General features: G+C 46.6%; 1 protein-coding gene across 3 annotated transcripts in view; it reads left to right on the plus strand.

Annotated features, from left to right (window-relative positions):
* The window catches only part of PCSK6 (proprotein convertase subtilisin/kexin type 6), a 353,524-nt gene that overhangs the window by 238,203 nt on the left and 91,856 nt on the right, over positions 1 to 23,465 (plus strand). For 2 of the 3 annotated variants that reach the window (XM_063925653.1, XM_063925654.1), the window contains exons 9-11: positions 10,723 to 10,823; positions 12,357 to 12,460; positions 12,998 to 13,115. In XM_063925653.1, coding sequence (XP_063781723.1) covers positions 10,723 to 10,823; positions 12,357 to 12,460; positions 12,998 to 13,115 — 323 coding nt within the window. The remainder of the gene's footprint in view (positions 1 to 10,722; positions 10,824 to 12,356; positions 12,461 to 12,997; positions 13,116 to 23,465) is intronic. The other variant, XM_063925655.1, reaches the window with a different exon arrangement.

Here is a 23,465-nt window from a genome sequence, read left to right on the forward strand (position 1 = left end):
CAACACAGCTAAGCTTGGCATTGGCGATAAGGGTGCGGTGTGGGCTGGTTCCAAATAACTGTCTCTCCCTGAAGGGCTCTTTGTGGGTTAATTGTGCGTAACCTTTTCGTGTGTGTGTGTGTGTGTGTGTGTGTGTGTGTGTGTGTGTGTGTGTGTGCGCTGTCACATTTACATTATGTCAGGCAAAGAGTGTATTTCTTGTACAGCAGAGTTTTCCTCTTCACCAGGGGGCTCACTACTGGGTACTCGGGGCAGTGCACCTTCCCAGAACAGCGGGGCTGAACCGGAGTGGGTTAATTCCATTTAGGGAATGATCTCAAATATGTCTACGAAATTATCCCGCAATGCGAAAGAGACGCAATACTTAAGACAGACTGGATGAGTTTATGAATAGAGACTCAATCCCCAAACCAGCGTTTCAATCCCCTCCCATTTGTCCGTAAAGCGATCTCTGGCCCATATCCTGCAGTCTGACTCTGACGGGTCAGACATGGAGGAGGGTGAGGTGGATTTGGAGGTGGGTGATGCTACTCTGTCACAGGGAATAGAGGCTCTTATAGAGGCTATCAGAGATGTTCTGAAAATTCCTGATAAGGTGTCGGAGTGTGAGGAATCTCATTTTAATGTAAAAAAGAGGTCCTCAGACACTTTTCCTGCGTCAAAGGAATTTAATACCCTGTTTGAAGAACCGTGGGTTAATCCTGATAAGAAATTTTTTAATCCCTAAAAATTTGCTCTCATCTTTTATTTTTCCTCTGGAGGATAGGAAAAAATGGGAAAATCCACCGATAGTGGACGCATCAGTCTCTAGGCTGTCAAGAAAATTTGTATTGCCTGTCCCTGGTGCAGCCTCCCTAAAAGACACAAAGGCATTTGGTTTCCCCCAGCACCCTGAATGATAACAGTAACCAGATATAAATCCCACATAATAATAGAATTCAGAGATCTTCGTTACACATAATTGCGCAAATATGTGGTTAAGCCCCAAAGCCGCATCAAGGCATCTCTGTATATTTGGGGTCCCTAGCGCTATATCTAGGTGCAGGGTGTGGCACCCCAAAACACCAGCATAAGCCAGAAAGCCCAGCGTAGCATACCAGTGAAAATACTATAGTGTTAATAAATTAGTATTTAGGAAGCCGAAGCTATAGAGAGGGTGATACAAATATGAAATGTAAATAAAATAGAGAAATAATGTTAAAAAATGAATAAGTGAAAAGTGTTAATAGAATGTAAAGGTATGCCACACTAAAGCCATCCAGCTTAGCCAGTCCAGAGGCACCACACCTCACACCTCCATTACCCCAATCTGGGTCTAATATTAACCAGTAAGGAGCCACATGATAATGGCTCCTTACTACAATATGTCTAAGCTAAGAGCTTCCTACCTTGGAGCAACCCCATAATGCTCCATGTGACATGTCAGGGCCTGCACCTCCTCCTAATGCAGGAACCTCTCTGCCACTCACAACAGACATATATATTGGTAGATGCTCAATTAGCTTAGTGATATCATTCAGGTGCTCGAAAGGGAGGGGGATTTCTGAGCAAGAAAAAAAGGCATTTGGTTTCCCACAGCACCCTGAATGATAACAGTAACCAGATATAAATCCCACATAATAGAATTTAGAGATCTTCGTTACACATATTTGCACAAATGTGTGGTTACGCCCCAAAGCCGCATCAAGGCATCTCTGTATATTTGGGGTCCCTAGCGCTGTATCTGCGAGCACCTGAATGATATCACTAAGCTAATTGAGCATCTACTAATATATATGTCCCTAAAAGACACGGCTGATCGTAAAATTGAGACTACACTGAAATCATTGCACACAGCCGCTGGGGTGGCCCAGAGACCCACTATTGCATGTGCGTGGATCACAAAAGCCATAGCTAGATGGTCAGGTAACCTAATTGAGTGGTTAGATTACTTGTCTTGGAGGGATGTTTTACTCCAGCAGCATATTCAGGACTCTGCAAACTTTATGGTGGAAGCCATAAAAGAGATTGGTTTGCTTAATGCACTCACCACCGCTATGGCAGTGGCAGCACGTTGGGGCTTGTGGCTACGCCAGTGGACTGCTGATGCGGACTCCAGGAAAGGCGTGGAAGGCCTACCATTCACAGGAGAGGCATTGTTTGGAGACTAACTGGACAAATGGATCTCCAAAGCTACTGCGGGTAAGTCTACGTATCTTCCTTCCGCAGTTCCCCCAGCCAGGAAAGCTTATTCAGCTTCAAATTTACAGTCCTTTCGGATGGCCAAGTTTAAGGGCAAATCCAGAGGTGCTTCTACGGCCTCCAGAGGCGCAAGAGGTAAACCACACAAACCAGCAACCGCAGATGCCCAGGGACAGAGCTCAGACTCTGCTTCCTCAAAGCCTTCAGCATGACGGTGGGCCGCTACGCCTGGAGGACTGTCAGGTGGGAGCCCGACTAAAATTCTTCAGTCACATTTGGTCAAGTTCGTGCCGGGATCCCTGGGTCATAGATCTTATTTTCCCAGGGCTACAGACTGTAGTTCCAAAAGCTCCCACCTCACAGATTCTTCAAATCAGGCTTACCAGCTTCACGAGAGACAAGTATAACTTCAGCATGCCATCCAAAACTGGTACAGACTCAAGTCATTGTTCCAGTTCCACCTCATCTGCACAACAAGGGGTACTAGTCCAACTTGTTTGTAGTACTGAAACCGGTCGGTTCGGTATAACCGATTCTTAACCTCAAGTCCTTGAACCCGCTCTTAAGAGTGTTCAAGTTCAAGATGGGGTCTCTGAGAGCAGTGATCTCTGGTCTGGAGGAAGGGGAATAACTAGTGTCTGTGGATATCAAGGATGCGTACCTTCACATCCTGATCTGGCCGTCTCATCAGGCTTATCTACGGTTTACACTGCAGGACTGTCACTACCAGTTCCAAGCCCTGCCATTTGGTCTCTCCACGATGATGGCAGAGGTGTTGTTTATACTCTGCAAGCAGGAAGTGAACATAATTCCGTACCTGGACGATCTTCTGAGAAAGGCGCCATCCAGGGAGAGGTTGTTGGACAGCATTGGCCTCTCAACAAAACTTCTCCAGGATCACGGGTTGATTCTGAACCTTCCGAAATCTCACCTAGAGCCAACACGGAGGCTCCCATTCCTGGGAATGATACTGGACATGGTGTTGCAGAAAGTGTTCCTTCCGAAAAGGCATTGGTCATACAGTCGATGGTTCGGGATGTCCTGAAGCCAACCCGGATATCAGTGCATCTCTGCATTCGCCTTCTGGGGAAAATGGTAGCCTCTTACGAGGCGGTTCAATACGGAAGGTTTCACGCAAGACCCTTCCAGCTCGATCTGTTGGACAAATGGTCCAGATCACATCTTCACAAGCACCGGAGGATCCGTCTGTCGCCAAAAGCCAGGATCTCCCTTCTGTGGTGGCTACAGATTTCTCACCTCGTAGAGGGTCGGAGGTTCAGAATTCAGGACTGGATCCTGTTAACCAGGGACGCAAGCCTCAGAGGTTGAGGAGCAGTCACTCAGGGGGTGCAGTTTCAAGGAAGATGGTCAAGTCAGGAAGTCATCCTTCCAATCAACATTCTGGAACTCAGGGCCATATACAACGCTCTTCTGCAGGCCTCATATCTTCACGATCATGCCATTCAGGTCCAGTCGGACAATGTGACGACAGTGACGTACATAAACAGACTGGGTGGAACGAAAAGCAATGCAGCGATGTCAGAGGTGTCAAGAATTCTCCTCTGGGCGGAAAAAACGCTGTGGTGTTGTCAGCGGTCTTCATTCCGGGAGTAGACAACTGGGAAGCAGACTTCCTCAGCAGACACTACCTGCATCGGGGTAGTGGGGCCTTAACCTGGAAGTGTTCAGGTGCTAGACACGTCAGTGGGGATATCCACAAATTGACATGATGGCCTTTCGTCTCAACAAGAAGCTCAAGCGGTATTGTTCCAGGTCGAGAGACCCACAGTAAGTGGTAGTAGACGCTCTGATGACTCCATGGGTCTATCAGTTGGTGTACGTGTTTCCTCCACTTCCTCTGATCCCAAGAATTCTAAAAAGAATAAAAAGGGAAAAGATTCAAACAATACTCATTGTTCCGAACTGGCTAAGAAGGGTCTGGTACGCTGACCTTCTGGAGATGCTCCTCGAAGATCCGTGGCCTCTACCTCTTCGCGAGGATCTTCTGCAACAGGGCCCGTTCATCTGTCAGGACTTTCCGTGGCTACGTTTGATGGCTGGAGGTTGAACGGCTGATTCTGGCCAGAAGAGGGATCCCTAACAAAGTTATCCCGACTATGATCCAAGCCAGGAAGGGGGTAACGTCTAAACATTACCACCGTATTTGGACTAAATACGTCTTGGTGTGAGAGCAGAAAATATTCTGCAGTGGAATTTCATCTGGGACGTTTCCTGCTTTTTCTGCAGTCGGGTGTGGATGTGGGTCTACGTCTGGTCTCCATAAAAGTCCAGATTTCTGCCTTTTCCATTTTCTTTAAAAAAAACAATTGGCTTCTCTCCCTGAGGTCCAGACGTTCATGAAAGGTATTCCTCACACCCAACCTCCCTTTGTGCCTCTCACGGCACCTTGGGATCTCAATTTGGTGCTACAGTTCCTCCAATCGGACTGGTTTGAACCGTTACAGGAGGTGGACATAAAATATCTTACATGGAAGACCGTCACACTGTTGGCCTTGGCTTCAGCAAAACGTGTGTCGGAGCTGGGAGCTTTGTCTCACAAGAGTCCCAATTTAATTTTCCATGAGGACAGAGCTGAACTCTGAACTCGTCAGCAATTTCTTCCTAAAGTAGTGTCAGCGCTTCACATCAACCAACCTATTGTGGTTCCGGTTATCACCGACACCTCTGCTACTTCAAAGTCTTTGGATGTTGTGAGGGCTTTGAAGGTGTATGTGAAAAGAACAGCTTGTCACAGAAAATCTGACTCTGCTCGTTCCCTATAATCTAATAAAATTGGGTGTCCTGCTTCAAAGCAGACAATTGCACGCTGGATCAGGCTCCATGGCAGGCTTGCCGGTTCCAAGATCTGTACAGGCCCTCTCTACTAGGCCGGGGGTTCTTCCTTGGCGGTTACCCGGGGTGTCTCGGCTTTACAGCTCTACTTGGTCAGGTTCGAACACGTTTGCTAAGTTTGATACTTTGGCCAAACTGAAGGTCCTCAGAGGCCAATCAGTTCTGCAGAAACCACAGCACTCTCCCACCCAGTTTGGGAGCTTTGGTACATCCCCATTTTACTAAATGGAAACCCATTATCCTCTAGAACGTAAGAGAAAATAGGATTTTAATCACCTACCAGTAAATCCTTTTTTCGTAGTCCGTAGAGGATACTGGGCGCCTGGCCGGTACTTCGTTCTTCCTGCACAGTATTCTTGGTTTAGCTGTTGCTGTTCCTGTTTAAAGTTGGGTTAGCATAGCTTTCCTCTGGTTTGTGTGTGCTGGTTCGGAATGTCGCCACTCTCCTTTTATATCCTTCTCTCAAAATATGTCTGTCTACTCGGGCACAGTTTCCTAGACCGTCTGGTGGGAGGGGCATAGTGGGAGGAGCCAGCCCACATTATCAAATTCTTGAATTGCCCATGGGTCCTAGTGGACCCGTATATACCCCATGGTACTAAATGGAACCCCAGAATCTTCTACGGACTACGAGAAAAGGATTTACCGGTAGGTAATTAAGATCCTATCATTTCACTTGCAATCATGTGAGGAGGCCTGGAAAATATGAACTGTTGGGGGTACTTGAGGACCGTGGTTGGGAACCACTGTCCTAGATCATTTATGAATGTTAAACAATAGTGGCCCCAGCACAGAACCCTGCGGTTTTCACTGATTACTTTAGCCCAGGTGGAAAACATCTCATTAACCACCACTCGCTGTTCCCTGTTATCAAGCCAATTACTCGCCCATGTACAAATAGTGTATCCTATACCAAGCTCCCTTAATTTGAAAATCGGCCTCCTGTTAGGCACTGTGTTGAAAGGTTATGCAAAATCCAGATAGACCACATCTACTGCGTTACCCTGGTCAAGATTGTCGCTTATTTTCTCATAGACTATAATCAAATTAGTTTGACATGACCTATTTCTCACAAAACCATGCTGGTTCTTAGTATGGGAGTTCTCCAAGTACTCCTGTATGCTATCCCTTAGTATACCTTCCAAAAGTTTCCACTCTATTGATGTCAGACTAACCGGTCTCTAGTTACCAGGATGGAGTTTACTGCCCTTTTTAAATATTGGGACTACCTCTGCTATACGCCATTCCTTTGGTACCATGCCTGATGTAAGTGAATCAGTGAAAATCAGATACAGTGGCCTTGCTATTTTAGCGTTTAGCTCCATCAGAACCCTAGGATAAAGTCCATCTGGACCAGGATATTTTAGACTTAATTTTTTTTTAATCGCTCACTGACTACTTCCTCAGACAGATAAGTATTAAGCAACGGGCCTAAGGTCATTTTCTGAACCATAGTAGTGCCTTAGTTAATGTTATGCCCCATAGTAGTGCCCTAGTTCACATGATGTCACATTGTAGGGCTGCCAATACACATTATGCAACACAGTACCCCCAATTCATATTATGACATATAGGGGGATACTCAGTTGTTTGGAAAATAACAGACACCCAACTGACTTTTCAATCTAATAGACAGTAAAAAAGACACCAAACCGACTTTTAAAATGTTTGAATTCCCCCCATAGTGTCCACAGTTCATATTATGTCTCATTACAGTGCCTCCATTCATATTACACCTATAGTCCTATTATTCATATTGTGCCACAATACAGGGCCCCACTTCATGTTAAGTAACATTATAATGCCCTCAAGTTCATTTTACCACATTATAATGAGCAGGTCCAGGAGCACAAGGTAGAAGTTTGTAAAGGCACCTATGCATCTAGCAATGGTGGAAAAATGTGTATAACATATGTAAATTTGACAGGGAAGATTGGCCCCATAGCAGCTGCACTCCCTGCACATATGGTAGCTGCATACTTGTATATAACAAATGTAACAGGGAAGGTGACCCCTCTCAGCTCTGGGCCCCATAGCAGCTGCATCCAAGCCCGGTGCAAGGACTCTCTGCACCCTAGGCAAGTCTTCTGCCTAGCGCCCCCTAACCAGCAAACCCCTCCTCCACCTCCCGGAGGTACGATGCAGGTGGCCACTAGGTGGGCTGGGGTGAATTGCATCATTATACATATACAGAGAAAAGGGACAACACTCAAGGACTTTTCAAGTGATAAAATATAAGTAAACAAGTCACAAAATTTAGTGACTTTGTTCAAAATATACTTTCAGTGTAAAAGTCCTTGAGTGCCGTCTATTCTTTATATACTGTATAATACTGTATTTGGGGTCTGGTGTGGTTATTTAATTAGGGCTGGATACGGGATGCCACCGGTCAGAATACCGACAGCAGAATCCCGATCACCATAATTCCGACATTTTAAATTAACTTAATTAACCTTACCCAAACCGTCCCTCCGTGCAGCCAAACCCTAACCCTCTCCGTCATACTAACATTCAGGATGCCAGTTGTCCCTTTAATTCTATGTGCGTATACATAAATATATACGCACATATACATATATTTGTATACTCCTTATTGTGTTTCAACCACCCATCTGTAAGTTCATTACTAACCTGCACACAGACACATCCTTCAGTATTTTGGTAGATGAATTCAGTGGTGCCCTTAGGCAGCCGCCTAAAGCTGCCTAATGGTAGAGCCGAGCCTGGCTGTATCCCTGCACCTGTGCTAGCTACGCCCTTGTATATAACCAGTGGTGCAAGTAGAAAAAATGTCTTACGGGTACTGTGTGCGCGCGTGCAAAAAAATGGGTGTGGCCAAATGCCACATGGGGCGTGGCCAATGAAAATGGGGGCTTGATACACATATGGGGGGAGGGGCAGATACACGTATGACCCCCAATAGTGCCAGAACCACGTTGCCCCACAGTGCCAGATTCACGTTGCCCCACAGTGCCAGATATACATTGCCCCACAGTGCCAGATACACATTGCCTCACAGTGCCAGATACACATTGCCCCACAGTGCCAGATACAGAAATGCCCCCACAGTGCCAGATACACATTGCCCCACAGTGCCAAATACACAAATGCCCCCACTGTGTCAGATATACATTGCCCCCCGTGCCAAATACAGAAATGCCCCTACAGTGCCAGATATCCCCCCAGTGCCAGATATCCCCCAGTGCCAGGTATACATGCCCCCCCTGTGCCAGATATCCCCCAGTGCCAGGTATATATGCCCCCAGTGCCAGATATCCCCCACCGCCAGGTATACATGCCCCCCCAGTGCCAGATATCCCCCAGTGCCAGGTATACATGCCCCCCCTGTGCCAGATATCCCCCAGTACCAGGTATATATGCCCCCCTGTGCCAGATATGCCCCCAGTGCCAGATATCCCCCAGTGCCAGATAGAAATGCCCCCCCAGTGCCAGATATCCCCCAGTGCCAGATAGAAATGCCCCCCCCCCCCAGTGCCAGATATTCCCCAGTGCCAGGTATAACATGCCCCCCCCTTCCCTGCTCACCGCTGCCGCTGGCCGCTGCTGTCCTGTCTGTCATGTGAGGGAAGCAGAGCGCAGCCTGCGCCTCTCCTTCCCCTCAGTCTCCGGCGGGTGTCTCGCAGTTTAATTCAGCGCCGATCCGTGAGCCAATCAGAGCTCGCGGTGCGAACTCTGATTGGCTCACGGATCGGCGCTGAATTAAACTATGACACCCGCCGGAGACTGAGGGGAAGGAGAGGCGCAGGCTGCGCTCTCCTCCCCTCACATCAGCGGCGGGGACGGCGGGTGTGGCGTGGAGCCAGCAGAGGGAGGGAGGGAGGGAAGAGGAGCGGCGGCCCGTCGGTGTGGTACGGCGTACCCACGGCTAAATTCTTACGGGTACGCCGTACCCACCCGTACCCGCCCACTTGCACCACTGTATATAACACATGTAACTTGACAGGGAAGATGGGCCCCTCTCAGCTCTGAGCCCCATAGCAGCTGCACTCCCTGCACCTATGGTAGCTACGCCCTTGTATGTAACGCATGTAACTGTGACAGGGAAGGTGGGCTCTTCTCGGCTGCACTCCCTGCTCCTATGATAGCTATTGCCCTTGTACATTGCCATGCCCTTGTATATAACAGATGTAACTGACAGGGAAGATAGGCCCCTCTCAGCTCTGTACCCCATAGCAGCTGCAATCCCTGCAGCTATGATAGCTACACCCTTGTATATAACACATGTAACTGTGACAGGGAAGATAGGCCCCTCTCAGCTCTGTACCCCATAGCAGCTGCAATCCCTGCAGCTATGATAGCTACACCCTTGTATATAACACATGTAACTGTGTTGGCCCCTCTCAGCTTGGCCCCTCTCAGCTCTTGCCCCCATAGCAGCTGCATCCCTGCACCTGTGCTAGCTACGCGCTTGTATAGAACACATGTAGCTGACAGGGAAGGTGGGCCCTTCTTAGCTCTGGGCCCCATAGCAGCTGCAATCCCTGCACCTACAGTATGGTAGCTACGCCCTTGATTTCTAAGAATAATGACTAGACGTGAGGATTTGATCCAAAAAAAATCCCAAAATTCTTGAAACTGTCAGTTACAGCAGAAGTTTTGCTCTTGTCTGAAAGTGACCCCAGTTAACCCTACATGTTTCAAGAAGCCAGGCCCACTTCCTCGGGGATCCTGACATGCTCATGTTATCCAACTGGAATTTTTATTTTTGATTCTGAAACTCCCACACCTAAAGTTTAATAGACTTTCTGTAATTTTATTGATCTTATGGATATGTCTTATTAAACATTGGGCTCAATATACACCATTTTAGGGATCCCTGTTTTATAAAACAGCTAATTAGGGACCATTTAACAATAACTGCATTAATACCTGCAACATGGATTTTTCCAATCCCAAAAAAACAAATCAAAAGGCCACACAGTAACTCGCTTAACCTGGGTACACACTGGAGTGAAGTGTGACATTTTGTTGCTAGCTATATAGTCAGGTTTGATGTGCAGCTCATCAAACCTGATGACGTCGCTGGTGACCACGGGCACCCGCACGTCAGACATACCCACTCCCCGATATGTATTTTTGTGAGTGATTGACAAATTGCTCCGTGTGTACCCAGCTATAGGTGTGAGGCGCAAAGCTTATAGTGAATTAATATTTGTTCAGTCCACAGAATGGGGTTAGGGCTGAAATGCCGGTGTTCATCTGCCGTTTAGAATTGCTTGTAACCATGCTACACCTCACCCCCTAACCCTCCCCAGTGGTGCCTAAACCTAACCTCCCCCCTCCCTTCCCGCAGCCTAAACCTAACCTACACATCCCCCACCTCCCTAAGATAACTGGCAAGATATTCTCTGCGCCAGTTCAATTATAAAAGGGGAGATGTATCCATCTGCTGGTGGCATAGGTGCACATAGCAACTAATTAGCTTCTAGCTAACATTTTATAGACTGTACTTGATAAACATTGCTATGGACAACTCGCCCTCTAGAAGGTCTAATACATATCCTCCTTTAAGTGAAAGTTTTGCATCTTCATTGAGTTCTGTTGCTGTTCCACCTATTATATTTAAAGCAGGTTAAAATGAACTTTGCCCAGTATATGCATCCATTTATTCAATGTAGCTTTTTACCTGCTGCACCACTGTGAAATGGAACAATCTGTAATTTGTAGGTCACTACGGATCTTAGACAGAAGTGTACAGAAGACCACACTGGGACCTCAGTCTCTGCTCCTATGGTTGCTGGTGTTATCGCTTTGGCACTGGAGGCAAAGTAAGTGGTCAGCTTCTGGATTGTTTCGGTGATGCATCATGTGTCCTTTGGTATACCATGTTAAAGCCATACGATATACAGAATCCCTCACAATGTGCAAATTGTGGTTAATGTTAGTCACTTTTTTGTTTTTGTTTTAAACAGACAAAGCTAGGGATCATGAAGTGTTTTTAATTGTCCAGTAGGCCATTATTATTTATCATTTATTTATATGGCGCCACATGGGATCCGCAGCGCCCAATTTACAGAGTAAACAAATAAGCAAAACGTGAAGACAGTGAATTACAGTTCAATACAATATAGGACAAGTAGAGGGTATATAAATATCGCTGCGTCAGCAGATGACACTCAAATAAGGATCAGGGTGGCAGAAAACCGAAGGATTTGGTGCCATCAAAGGGAGTATTGCAAAGAAGATAGGTTAAGTAAAAGCACATGAGGGAAGAGGAACCTGCTCGTGAGAGCTTACATTCTAAAGGGGAGGAGCATAGAGACAGGTGACACAGATGAGGTAGAAAGTGAGCATGTGCTATAGAGGGTTTAGGATGAGAGATGGCTGGGTTTTATGAAGAAGTGGGTCTTGAGAGCCCGTTTGAAGTTTTGTAGAGGGATGGAGAATCTGAGAGGAAGAGGTAGAGAATTCCAGAAAAAAGGAGCAGCACGTGCAAAATCTTGGAGGGAGGGAAGGAGGAAATCAGAAGACAGGAGAGGTGCCGTGCTTTAGCAGAACGAAAAGGACGGATGGGAGAGTAAAGGGAGAAAAGGTCAGAGATATAAATGGGAGAGGAGTTGGTGAGGGCTTTGTAAGTGAGTGTGAGAAGCTTGAAATGGGTTCTGAAGGGGAAAGGGATGCATTGCGTTAGTACCCTGAACGGGATGCAGTTAAGATACCAGCTGTCGGGATCCTGGCAGTCAGAATGCCGACTCCGGAATCCTGACAGGGAAGGGGACTGATGTCAGAATCCCAACAGCCGGCATCCCGGCCGTAAGTAAAACTGGCTGATTAGTGTAAGGGCCTTTGATGGGTAGGGGTAGGTTTAGACGCCACCCATAGAGGTTAGCGTTAGGAACGAAGTGGGGGAGATTAGGGTTAGGTTGCTGGAAGGAAGATTGAGTGGAGAAGGGATAGCATAGTTATCTGTCGGGATTTTAAACTTCGGGATGCCTGCATCGGTATTGTGACCACTGGCATCCCGTCTGTCGATCACACGTACCAAACCCCTCTGTATACGGATAATTGAATAGACATAGTGATCAGTGATCCACATTTTTCACAATTGTTCAAACTACAGCAGATGAGGAATATACCACAAGAAGAGCTCAGAAATGCTATATTGGCATTCTCTCTCATTAGTGAAGTAGCCGGTAGTCATTACTATGTTATGCTGGGGAAATTATGGAGCATGGTAACTTTGGCTTTGAATGGAAGCCTTATTTCCAAGCCTTAGTTTTAAAACGTTTCTGAATTGATTAGTGGCAGTGTACCCAAATCCTGTCTTCCGGTTTGGTACTTATTTTGTCTTTCTTGTGCAGTCCATTGCTTAATTGGAGAGATGTACAGCATCTGCTGGTGAAGACCTCCCGTTCTGTGCATCTCCGGGCCCCCGACTGGAGGACAAATGGAGCTGGACGCAAAGGTCAGAGAAATAAAACAAAAACAATGTGTAGACGTCATTACGCGCACACTATATCATTCCATTCTGTGCTCAGCCCATGGACAGCTTGGCTCCCTGTCTCATCATTTCAGCATTATTTTCATTGCACTGCTTTGTGTGACCCAGTTGGCTGAAACTAGATCCAGAGTTTTCTTTTAAAGAGGATATTTAGCATAAATCTCAGCTGTGAACCTGTGTTCATGTTACACAAGCTTCAGCTGATAAAACATGAGTGCATCCAAAGAGCTCAATGTGTGGCCGCGTAACAGGTCAAATAGAGCTCATTCAGCTTCAGTTACTAAAAACTTAGAACTCAGCACATTCCTCAGGCTGCTACAGGTGCCCGCTACTGGATATTGCCGATGTTTTCAGGAAGCAATCTGTCATGCAGCCATTGTACTTATGTGACTCTTCATTTATTTCATAACAGTGCCTGTGAAATCCTGTCCTTGTGTTTCTTTAAAGTTTGCGATTTACAGAGCCACAAACCAGAATTTGTCAGACTTTTATTCTTTTCAGTCAGCCATCTTTACGGCTTTGGCTTGGTGGATGCCGATGCTATGGTGGTTTCAGCCAAGAAGTGGAGAAGCGTGCCGGCTCAACACATCTGTATCGGTACAGCAGACAGACGACCTAGGTGAGTGCTGTGATATTGTGCACCAAGCATATTAGTTTTGCATGTGAATTTAAGGTGAGAATTGTTTCTTGTTGTGTTTTTAAAAATAAATAAATGTATACATTAATACATTTCTTCTAAACAAGAGTTCTATTATACATTAATGATAAATTAAAAACAAGAAAATTATTTTGTTAGGTTCTCTCTCTTATCTGGCAGCACTTGGATTAGTGTTTAAGTGTTCTGCGCAGAGTTCCCCCTATAATTTTCAGTCTTCCCAAATGAGTCCCTTATTTCAAAATCTGCTACAGCACAGATCAAAAGAAGTCATCCTTGGTTCTGGAATGTGGAATTTATAAATACAATGTAGAATGGCCAAAGTGACAGCAGATCTTTTTGGTGCTAGAAATTTGCACCTATTGTATGCAAAAATGTCTTGTTGCACTAAATAAATTTGCTTGGAGTATGGCAGACTGAGCATTTAGGTTAATAGCTCATTAAGTCCTAGTCCTTCATTAAGCCCAATGGAGCTTGGTGTATTTAATCTGTGGATCCATTGGACTTCTTGAGTGCAGAGCTTTTTGGATCATTTAACAGAGTCCCATGGGTTTTAATGAAGGACTAGAACTCAATGAGCTATTCACCTAAATCCAAGTCTGTAGATTGATCATATCTAGTTGCAAGTACAGGTTTAGTCTCCCATATTCAAAATGCTTGGGACCAGAAGTATTTCGTTTTTTTCCCCGTATTTTGGAATATGTGCATACCATAAAGATATCTTGAACACAGTTTCCAAGTTTAAAAACAAAATGCATTTGTTTCATAAACACCTTGTACAGATAGGGGGAATTCAATTAGCCATGGTAATTTACCGCAGGTAATGGGTCCCCCGGGGCAATCAAATTAGCAACAATGTCGGCACTTATCAGGCATTTTCTCCTATGTCCTAGAGGATGCTGGGGACACTTCAAGAACCATGGGGTATAGACGGGATCCGCAGGAGACATGGGCACTTTAAGACTTTAAAAGGGGTGTGAACTGGCTCCTCCCTCTATGCCCCTCCTCCAGACTCCAGTTTAGAATCTGTGCCCAGTGAGACTGGATGCACACTGAGGAGCTCTCCTGAGTTTCTCTGAAAAAAGACTTTTGTTAGGTTTATTATTTTCAGGGAGACCTGCTGGCAACAGGCTCTCTGCATCGTGGGACTGAGGGGAGAGGAGCAGTCCTACTTCTCTGAGTTTCAAGGCTCTGCTTCTTAGGCTACAGGACACCATTAGCTCCTGAAGGTCTGAACGCTTGGTACGCCTAGATGCTCGTTCCCGGAGCCCGCCGTCACCCCCCTTACAGAGCCAGAAGTCAGAAGACTGGTGAGTAGAAGAAGATCAGAAGACTTCAGTGACTGCTTTGAGGTAACGCATAGCGGCCGCGCTGCGCGCCATGCTCCCACACACACAGCGGCACTGCAGGGCGCGGGGGGGCGCCCTGGGCAGCATAAAATCCTCATTTTGAGACTGGCTATGTGGAATCCGAACCCCCGCCAGTATAAATAATTTAAAAAATAGCTGAGCTGAAGCGCGCCATTAAGGGGGCGTGGCTTAGCCCTCACAGCTCTAATCAGCGCCATTTTCTCTTCACAGAGCTGCAGAGACGCTGGTCCTTCCTCAACACTGCTGTATCAAGTAGCAGGGTGCAAAACGGGGGGGGGGGGGGGGCACAGTTAATTTGGTGCTGGATTTATGATATAAAAGCGCTAACAGGACTGAGGCATTATATAAAAAGTTTCAGAACCGGGATAGGCGCTGTGCGCTGGGTTGCGAGCTGGCACACTCCCTCTGTGTTTCTCTGACAGACTTTACTGTGGGTCTGTCCCCTATATGCCCAGTGTGTTTGTGGTGTCGGTACACGTGTGTCGGCATGTCTGAGGCCGAGTGCTCTTCCCAGGAGGAGACTGGATTAGGGAAAGACACGACTGTGGGAGTGACCCTGTCGTCGCCGCCGACGCCTGATTGGGTAAATGTTTTGAGTGCTTTGAATGCGAATGTGGCTCTATTAAATAAGAGATTGGATAAGTCCGAGTCTCAGACCCAGGTATTGAATAAATCCGTGGAGCATGTGTTGTCACAAGTTCAGACCCCCTCGGGGTCACAAAAGCGTTCTTTTACCCAGATAGCAGATAAAGATACCGACACGGACTCTGACTCCAGTGTCGACTATAGTGATGCCAGATTAAATCCGAAACTGGCTAAGAGCATTCAGTACATGATTGTGGCGATAAAAGATGTGTTACATATCACGGAGGACCCTGCTGTTCCTGATACAAGGGTCTGTATGTATAAGGGAAAGAAACCTGAGGTAAAGTTTCCTCCCTCTCATGAACTGAATACGCTGTTTGAAAAGGTTTGGGAGAATCCTGACAAGAAGTTTGGGATTCTCAAGATAATTCCGGTGGCATATCCGTTCCCCTCTGGGGATAGGGAAAAGTGGGAGTCACCCCCTACTGTGGACAAAGCTCTATCACGGCTGTCCAAAAAGGTGGCGCTTCCGTCTCCTGACACGGCAGCCCTAAAGGAACCTGGGGATCGTAAGCAGGAAAATACATTGAAATCCATTTATGTCACTACGGGTACGCTACTCAGACCTGCCGTTGCTTCGGCGTGGGTGAGTAGCGCTATTGAAAAGTGGGCAGATAACTTGTTATCTGAGTTAGATACCCTGGATAGGGATAGCATTCTTTTGACACTGGGTCATATCAGGGATGCTGCAGCCTACCTTAAGGAAGCTGCGAGGGACATTGGCCTTTTGGGATCAAGGGCCAATGCTATGGCAGTCTCAGCTAGGAGAGCATTGTGGATTCATCAATGGAATACTGATGCTGACTCTAAGAAGGCTATGGAGTCTCTGCCGTATAAAGGTGGTGTCTTGTTTGGTGACGGCCTCGCTGACCTGGTATCTACGGCTACCGCGGGTAAGTCATAATTTTTACCTTCTGTTCCTGCACAACAAAAGAAAATGCACCACTATCAGATGCAGTCCTTTCGGCCCAATAAATACAAAAGAGGATGTGGGTCTTCCTTCCTTGCTTCTAGAGAAAGAGGAAAGGGAAAAAGGTCACCGACTGTGGCAGGTTCCCAAGAGCAGAAGTCCTCTCCGGCTTCTACCAAATCCACCGCATGACGCTGGGACTCCTCTGCGGGAGTCCGCACCAGTGGGGGCACGTCTCCGACTCTTCAGTAATTTCTGGGTTCGTTCGGCCCTAGACCCATGGGTATTAGAAATAGTGTCCCAAGGGTACAAGCTGGAGTTTCAAGACGTTCACCCTCGACGATTTTTCAAATCAGCCTTACCAGTTTCTCTTCCGGACAGGGAGGTGGTATGCGGTGCTATACAAAAGCTATGTCAAAATCAAGTTATTGTCATGGTGCCCCCGTCACAACAGGGAAAAGGCTTTTATTCGAGCCTGTTAGTGGTCCCGAAGCCGGACGGCTCGGTCAGACCAATTCTGAACTTAAAATCCCTCAATTTATACCTAAGAAAGTTCAAATTCAAGATGGAGTCTCTCCGAGCAGTGATCTCCAGTCTGGAGGAAGGGGATTTTATAGTGTCGGTCGACATAAAGGATGCCTACTTACACGTCCCCATATATCCTCCACATCAGGCTTACCTGAGGTTTGCCGTTCAGGATTGTCATTACCAGTTTCAGACGTTTCCGTTTGGTCTGTCCACGGCTCCGAGGGTTTTCATCAAAGTTATGGCGGAAATGGTTCTCCTGCGCAAGCAAGGAGTCACAATTATCCCGTACTTGAACAATCTTCTGATAAAAGCGAGGTCCAAGGAACAATTACTGCAGAGCATGACGCTCTCCCTGACAATTCTGCAGAAACATGGTTGGCTCCTAAACTTGCCAAAATCACAGTTTGATCCGACAACAAGGCTGTCGTTCTTGGGTATGATTCTGGACATGGAATTACAGAGTGTTTTTCTTCCAGTGGAAAAGGCTATGGAAATTCAGAACCTGGTCAAACAGATTCTGAAGCCAGCAAGAGTGTCGATTCATCAATGCACTCGGTTGCTAGAGAAGATGGTGGCGGCCTACGAGGCCATTCAGTTTGGCAGATTACATGCCAGAGTGTTTCAGTGGGACCTGTTGGACAAATGGTCCGGATCCCATCTGCACATGCACCGACAGATAATCCTGTCTTCCAAGACCAGAATCTCACTCCTGTGGTGGCTGCACAGCTCTCACCTCCTAGAGGGACGCAGGTTCGGGATCCAGGACTGGATCCTGGTGACCACAGATGCGAGTCTCCGAGGCTGGGGTGCAGTCACACAGGGGGAAAATTTCCAGGGAAAATGGTCAAGCCAGGAAGCTTGTCTACACATAAACATTCTGGAATTAAGGGCCATTTACAATGGCCTTCTACAAGCGGAACATCTTCTTCGCGATCTGCACGTCTTGATTCAGTCAGACAACATAACAGCAGTGGCGTACGTAAACCGCTAGGGCGGAACTAAGAGCAGAGCGGCAATGGCAGAAGCCACAAAAGTTTTCCGCTGTGCAGAAAGGCATGTAAGCGCTCTGTCAGCGGTCTTCATTCCAGGTGTGGACAACTGGGAAGCAGACTTCCTCAGCAGACACTATCTCCATCCAGGAGAGTGGGGTCTTCATCAAGAGGTCTTAACAGAAGTGACAAGTCGTTGGGGAATTCCTCAAATAGATATGATGTTGTCTCGCCTCAACAAGAAACTTTCGAGATATTGTTCCAGGTCGAGGGACCCTCAAGCAATAGCGGTGGACGCCCTAGTGACACCGTGGGTGTTTCAGTCTGTATATGTGTTCCCTCCGATTCCACTCATTCCAAAAGTGATAAAGATCATAAGAAGAACAAGGGTTCATGCAATCCTCATTGTTCCAGACTGGCCAAGGAGGGCCTGGTATCCAGATCTTCAGGAATTGCTCATAGGAGATCCCTGGCCTCTTCCTCTATGAGAGGATCTGTTACAGCAGGGGCCGTGCGTGTACCAACGGAAGAATTTCAGCTGGGCCGTTTTCTCCATTTTCTGCAAGCAGGGGTGGATGCGGGCCTAAAGTTAGGCTCAATTAAAATACAAATTTCGGCCTTGTCAATCTTCTTTCAGAAAGAATTGCCTTCCCTTCCGGAAGTTCAGACTTTCGTGAAAGGCATGCTGCACATCCAACCTCCCTTTGTGCCCCCGGTGGCACCATGGGATCTTAACGTGGTGTTGCTGTTCCTGCAGTCTCATTGGTTTGAACCTTTACGTAAGGTAGAGTTGAAATTCGTCACTTGGAAAGTGATCATGCTGTTGGCCTTGGCCTCTCCAAGGCGGGTGTCTGAATTGGCGGCTTTGTTTCACAAGAGCCCATATTTGATCTTCCATGAAGATAGAGCGGAGTTGAGAACTCGTCAGCAATTTTAGCCAAATGTGGTGTCATCGTTTCACATGAACCAACCTATTGTGTTGCCAGTGGCTACTGATCCTTAGAGGAATCGAAGTCTCTAGATGTGGTCAGAGCTTTAAAAATTTATGTAGCCAGAACGGCTCAGATTAGGAAAACAGAGGCTCTGTATGTCCTGTATGATCCCAACAAGATTGGGACTACTGCTTCCAAGCAGACTATTGTACGCTGGATCTGTAATACGATTAGGCAGGCTCATTCTACGGCTGGATTGCTGTTACCGAAATCGGTGAAGGCCTATTCTACCAGAAAGGTGGGCTCATCCTGGGCGGCTGCCCGGGGGGTCTCGGCATTACAGCTTTGCCGAGCAGCTACTTGGTCGGGTTCAAACACTTTTGCAAAGTTTTACAAGTTTGATACCCTGGCTAAGGAAGACCTCTGGTTTGGTCAATCGGTGCTGCAGAGTCATCCGCACTCTCCCGCCCGTTCTTGAGCTTTGGTATAAACCCCATGGTTCTTGAAGTGTCCCCAGCATCCTCTAGGACGTAGGAGAAAATAGGATTTGAATACCTACCGGTAAATCCTTTTCTCTTAGTCCGTAGAGGATGCTGGGTGCCTGTCCCAGTGCGTACTATATCTGCAGTTATTGGTTATGGTTACACACGTGTTGTGTTGTGTTGCGTTTATAGTCAGCCTGTTGCTGTCATTCATGCCGTTGCATGTGTTGGGTTGAATGCCATGTTGTACGGCATGCTTGAGGTGTGAGCTGGTATGTATTTCACCTTAGTTTAAATCAAAATAAATCCTTTTTCCTCTAAATGCCCGTCTCCCTGGGCACAGTTCCTATAACTGGAGTCTGGAGAAGGGGCATAGAGGGAGGAGCCAGTTCACACCCCTTTTAAAGTCTTAAAGTGCCCATGTCTCCTGCGGATCCCGTCTATACCCCATGGTTCTTGAAGTGTCCCCAGCATCCTCTACGGACTAAGAGAAAAGGATTTACCGGTAGGTATTAAAATCCTATTTTTTTTTTCCGGTACCCACTGAGGTCCCAAAACAAAATCCCCAATAAGTGAAATTTTTTCGTGGCTGCGATTGTGAAAACACATAGGTCCAGGAACTTATCCTGGATTCCAGGGCTGTATTAAAGGAGGGGCGACAGGCGTGATCATTCCGGGGCCCCGCCACTTTGTCCCCCCAAATTGCGACCTGGGTACCAAGTTGCTTTGTTGGCGGCCTGGTACTATTAAAATCTTTTCCCTATTCGGCCGCCGAGGTGCTGAGCCTGCACACAAGGTCAGTCTTACGGAAAGTCAAATCTCACGAGATACTCTTTCACTGAGCCGCCCGCTGGGATACTGTGAGTCTCAGTTGATCTCAGCGTGATGGTGACGGCTTGGACGGATTCCCCATTCCCCTTTGTGACTGAGAAGCCTGCCCTTTAGTCAGTGTCGAGTCATGAGTGTATTGGGTGGTGCAAACTGGTGCACATAAAATGAGTATAATTCATGTGAAGTTTTTGATTTTTTTAATTTATTTTTTATGTAGAGCCACATCCCCTGCCCATGCAAGTATCGTGCTGTAACATCGTCACTACATCACTTTTATTTACATTACTTTTATTGATGGGGGGCCCCCACAAGTTTTTTTGCCCAGGGACCCCCACAGACCTTAATACGGCCCTGTTGGATCATGTGTGTGTTTGCCTGGAAATGTTTTTTCTTTTTTCTTTTTGTGCAAAAAACAAACAAACTGGCTTTATTTTAATTGCCCGCTTTTTTTTTTTTTGGGTGCATGAAAATTTAACGGGCACAAATGTTTCCCCCCATATTTATCATTTGTGCATGAAACAGTTTGTGTACATTGAACCATCAGTAAGCAAAGGTGTCACTAATTATCACGTTCTGAAAAATTTGGATTTTGGATATAGTCTTTCTGGATATGCGAGACTCCACCTGTATGTATAAAGTGCAAACTTTTTTTCCTGGAGTGCCCCCCCTCCTGGTATGGCCTATCCCTGCCAATGAATTTATATGCCATGAGAGAGTGCTGCTCATGTTCTATACCTCATAATCTCCTTGTCCTGCCTACTGTTTGTTTCCGGTCTGTCTGGCTACTACTGGAGTCGGTCAACCCCATGCAAATAGTCACAAAGCAGTAGAATAATTTGTAAAATATTTTAAAATATTTAAAAAAATGTCTTCTATTTACTAGCCAAAGATAACTGCAGAGTGCCCGTGTACAGTCTCCATCTGTGCCCCCCTCCTCTCTAGCTGGCAATGAATTAGTTTCTGAGCAATAATGTCAGTAGGAGACCCTAGCACTGTACCACTAGCTAGTGCGCATGCGTATTTTCAGGGAAAGTGGTGCAGTGGCCATTTTCCCACTGATTTTCCTACTGGGCATGTGTGAAATGCCAGGAAACTGGCTGCCATGCCATTTTCCAGGTTACTCGTGCAGTGCTGCTGCCAACATGGGACTTTGGAGGGGTAAGTATTTAAGAAATGGTTGAAGGGTGTGCAGTGTGGGCCTCCCTGGACCCACAGATCCTTGTGCACCACATACCCTTCACCCATTATAGATACGTCACTGTGTGTATGGTTGGAGAGTGCCTCTGTCCTAGTAGTGTGATTATTCCACCCTGCATTAGAGACTGTAATACATGTGGTACAACAAATAATGGGAATCCACTTGTGTTTTGTTCCTTAATTTGTGTCTAACAGCATTTTACACTAACACAAAGATCATCTGTTTAATGTGCACTGTAGTAAAATATAACTTTTAATTACTCATTTAAAAAGAAGGTTGTATCATTAATATCATGCAAAGGTTAATTGCAAAAAATTGTATTAGATTTTGAACTGCAAAAATTAGCTCATCATAGTGTTACCACAAATGAAATGACTTGGTAAAGACTAGTGTATGATAGTAGTATAGAATCTGAATGGATGTTAAGTTCATCAGATGGATACTGTTACTATTGTAAAAAAAGTGTCAATATTGGTCATCATGGGCCTTCTTCCACAGGATTTATGCATACTGCTATTTGATCATATAAAGTAAGGGTGGGCGAAATACGGCCTGCGAACCGATCATACCCGGGCCGCTTGTCATTGTCCCGGCCAGCTTCCAGCCCAGGTCACCGGCAGCGGCTGCGAGATGATGCCTGCGACAGCGCTGCTCTATTAGCCGCAGCCGGCACTGTGTGATCTTTCCCCCCTGCTCCCTGTCAGCGCAGCTCCTCCTCCCCCTGCTATTCTCACTTACCCTCCCAGTCCCAGCCAGCCAGGCCAAACTCCGCCTCTGAGACAGGGGGAAGGACTGCAGTGCTTGCTTTGCCATGCGGAGAATGGTGGTCTCACGGGACATGTGTCCTGGGCCCCCCTCCTTCAATGGGCCATCCCTGATTATCGGAAGGAGGAAGTAGTGTCCCTGCAGGGGGCGGGGCTACCCAGCACGGAGCACAGCCCTGATGCTCCTGCACTTTATCATGCATGGCAGGTAGGATGATGGACTTCCAAAGCAGTCAAAGTTTTCATGCAGTGACGGTCTTTAATTTAAGGTATGAGGGACCATAAATGATATTATGTCTGTGCAACTGTATATGATAATGTGCCTGTCACTTTGTGTATGTGTCTGTATATGTCTCTGTGTAGCTCTGTATGTGTGTCTGTAGCTCTGTATGTGTGTCTGTGTAACTCTATGCATACTGTATGTCTGTAACTCTGTATATGTGTCTGTGTAACTATGTATATGTAGCTCTGTGTATGTGTTGGATAAGTATGATTCACCGCCGCTTGGGATCCCGTCGGTCAAAATACCGATGCTGGGATCCCGATATCTCGAAACTGACAGGGTTCTCCCCAACCCCCCCTCCCCGCAACCTAACCCTAACCTCCTCCCTTGGTGCCTAACCCTAACCACACCCCATGCCTGCCTAAACCTAGCCCCCCCCCCCCCCCCCCCCCCCGTAGCCTAACCCTAACCCTCCGAGGGCGGTGCCCAACCCTAACTTCCCCTCTTCGCAGCCTAACCCAAACCCCCCCCCCGCACGCACACACACACACACACACACACACACACACACACACACCACAGTGTGTAAAAGGGAGCTCTACCTGCCCTAATGTGTAAAAGGGGTCTCTACCTTCTGTAATGTGTAAAAGGGAGCTCTACCTGCTGTAATGTAAAAGGGGGCTCTACCTGCCATAATGTGTGATAGGGGCTCTACCTGGAGTAATGTGTAAAATGGGTCTCTACCTGGCATAATGTGTGACAGGGGCTCTACCTGGCGTAATATGTGTAAAAGGGGCTCTACCTGGTGTAATGTGTGTAAGTGGCGCTACTGTGTGGTGTAATTTAAATAATGGAGACTATTGTGCAGCCTAATATGAATGTGTATGATTTTTTTGGCCACGTCCCTATATTTTTGGCGCATGGAGGAGGGGGGGGGGGGGGGGGGGAGCTGCTATTTTGTGTGCGGCCCTCGAATACTGACAGGAAAGTGTCAAGTGGCCCCTCAGCAGAAATAATTGCGCACCCCTGATATAAAGTAACAATGTATTAGCTGCGTCTAGGTATCAGATGCTATAATTTAGCAGAAGCATCTGAATGCAGTATAATACTGCGCAATATGATGTTAATTAGCTTATATATGTAGAACATTATTAATATTCAGTTAGCCCACCAATATAGTATTCAGTGTGGAAAATGTTTTTCATCAATTTTAGGAAGTAATTCTCACTAGGACTGTGTTCAGAAAATGACATCACTATGGGGTGTTTTACTACTTTATATAGTCAATTTATTGTGATTAGTTGTACCTCTCACCAATTGTTAGATACTTACAGATCACTTGTGTCAATACCTGGCACAATAGATAATTGTCAGGTATTTATAGATCACCGAATATTAATATATTCGGTGATCTATAAGTTCCTGACACAATTAGTGAGAGA

This window comes from Pseudophryne corroboree, chromosome 6 (genome assembly GCF_028390025.1).
Source record: "Pseudophryne corroboree isolate aPseCor3 chromosome 6, aPseCor3.hap2, whole genome shotgun sequence".
Lineage (NCBI taxonomy): Eukaryota > Metazoa > Chordata > Amphibia > Anura > Myobatrachidae > Pseudophryne > Pseudophryne corroboree.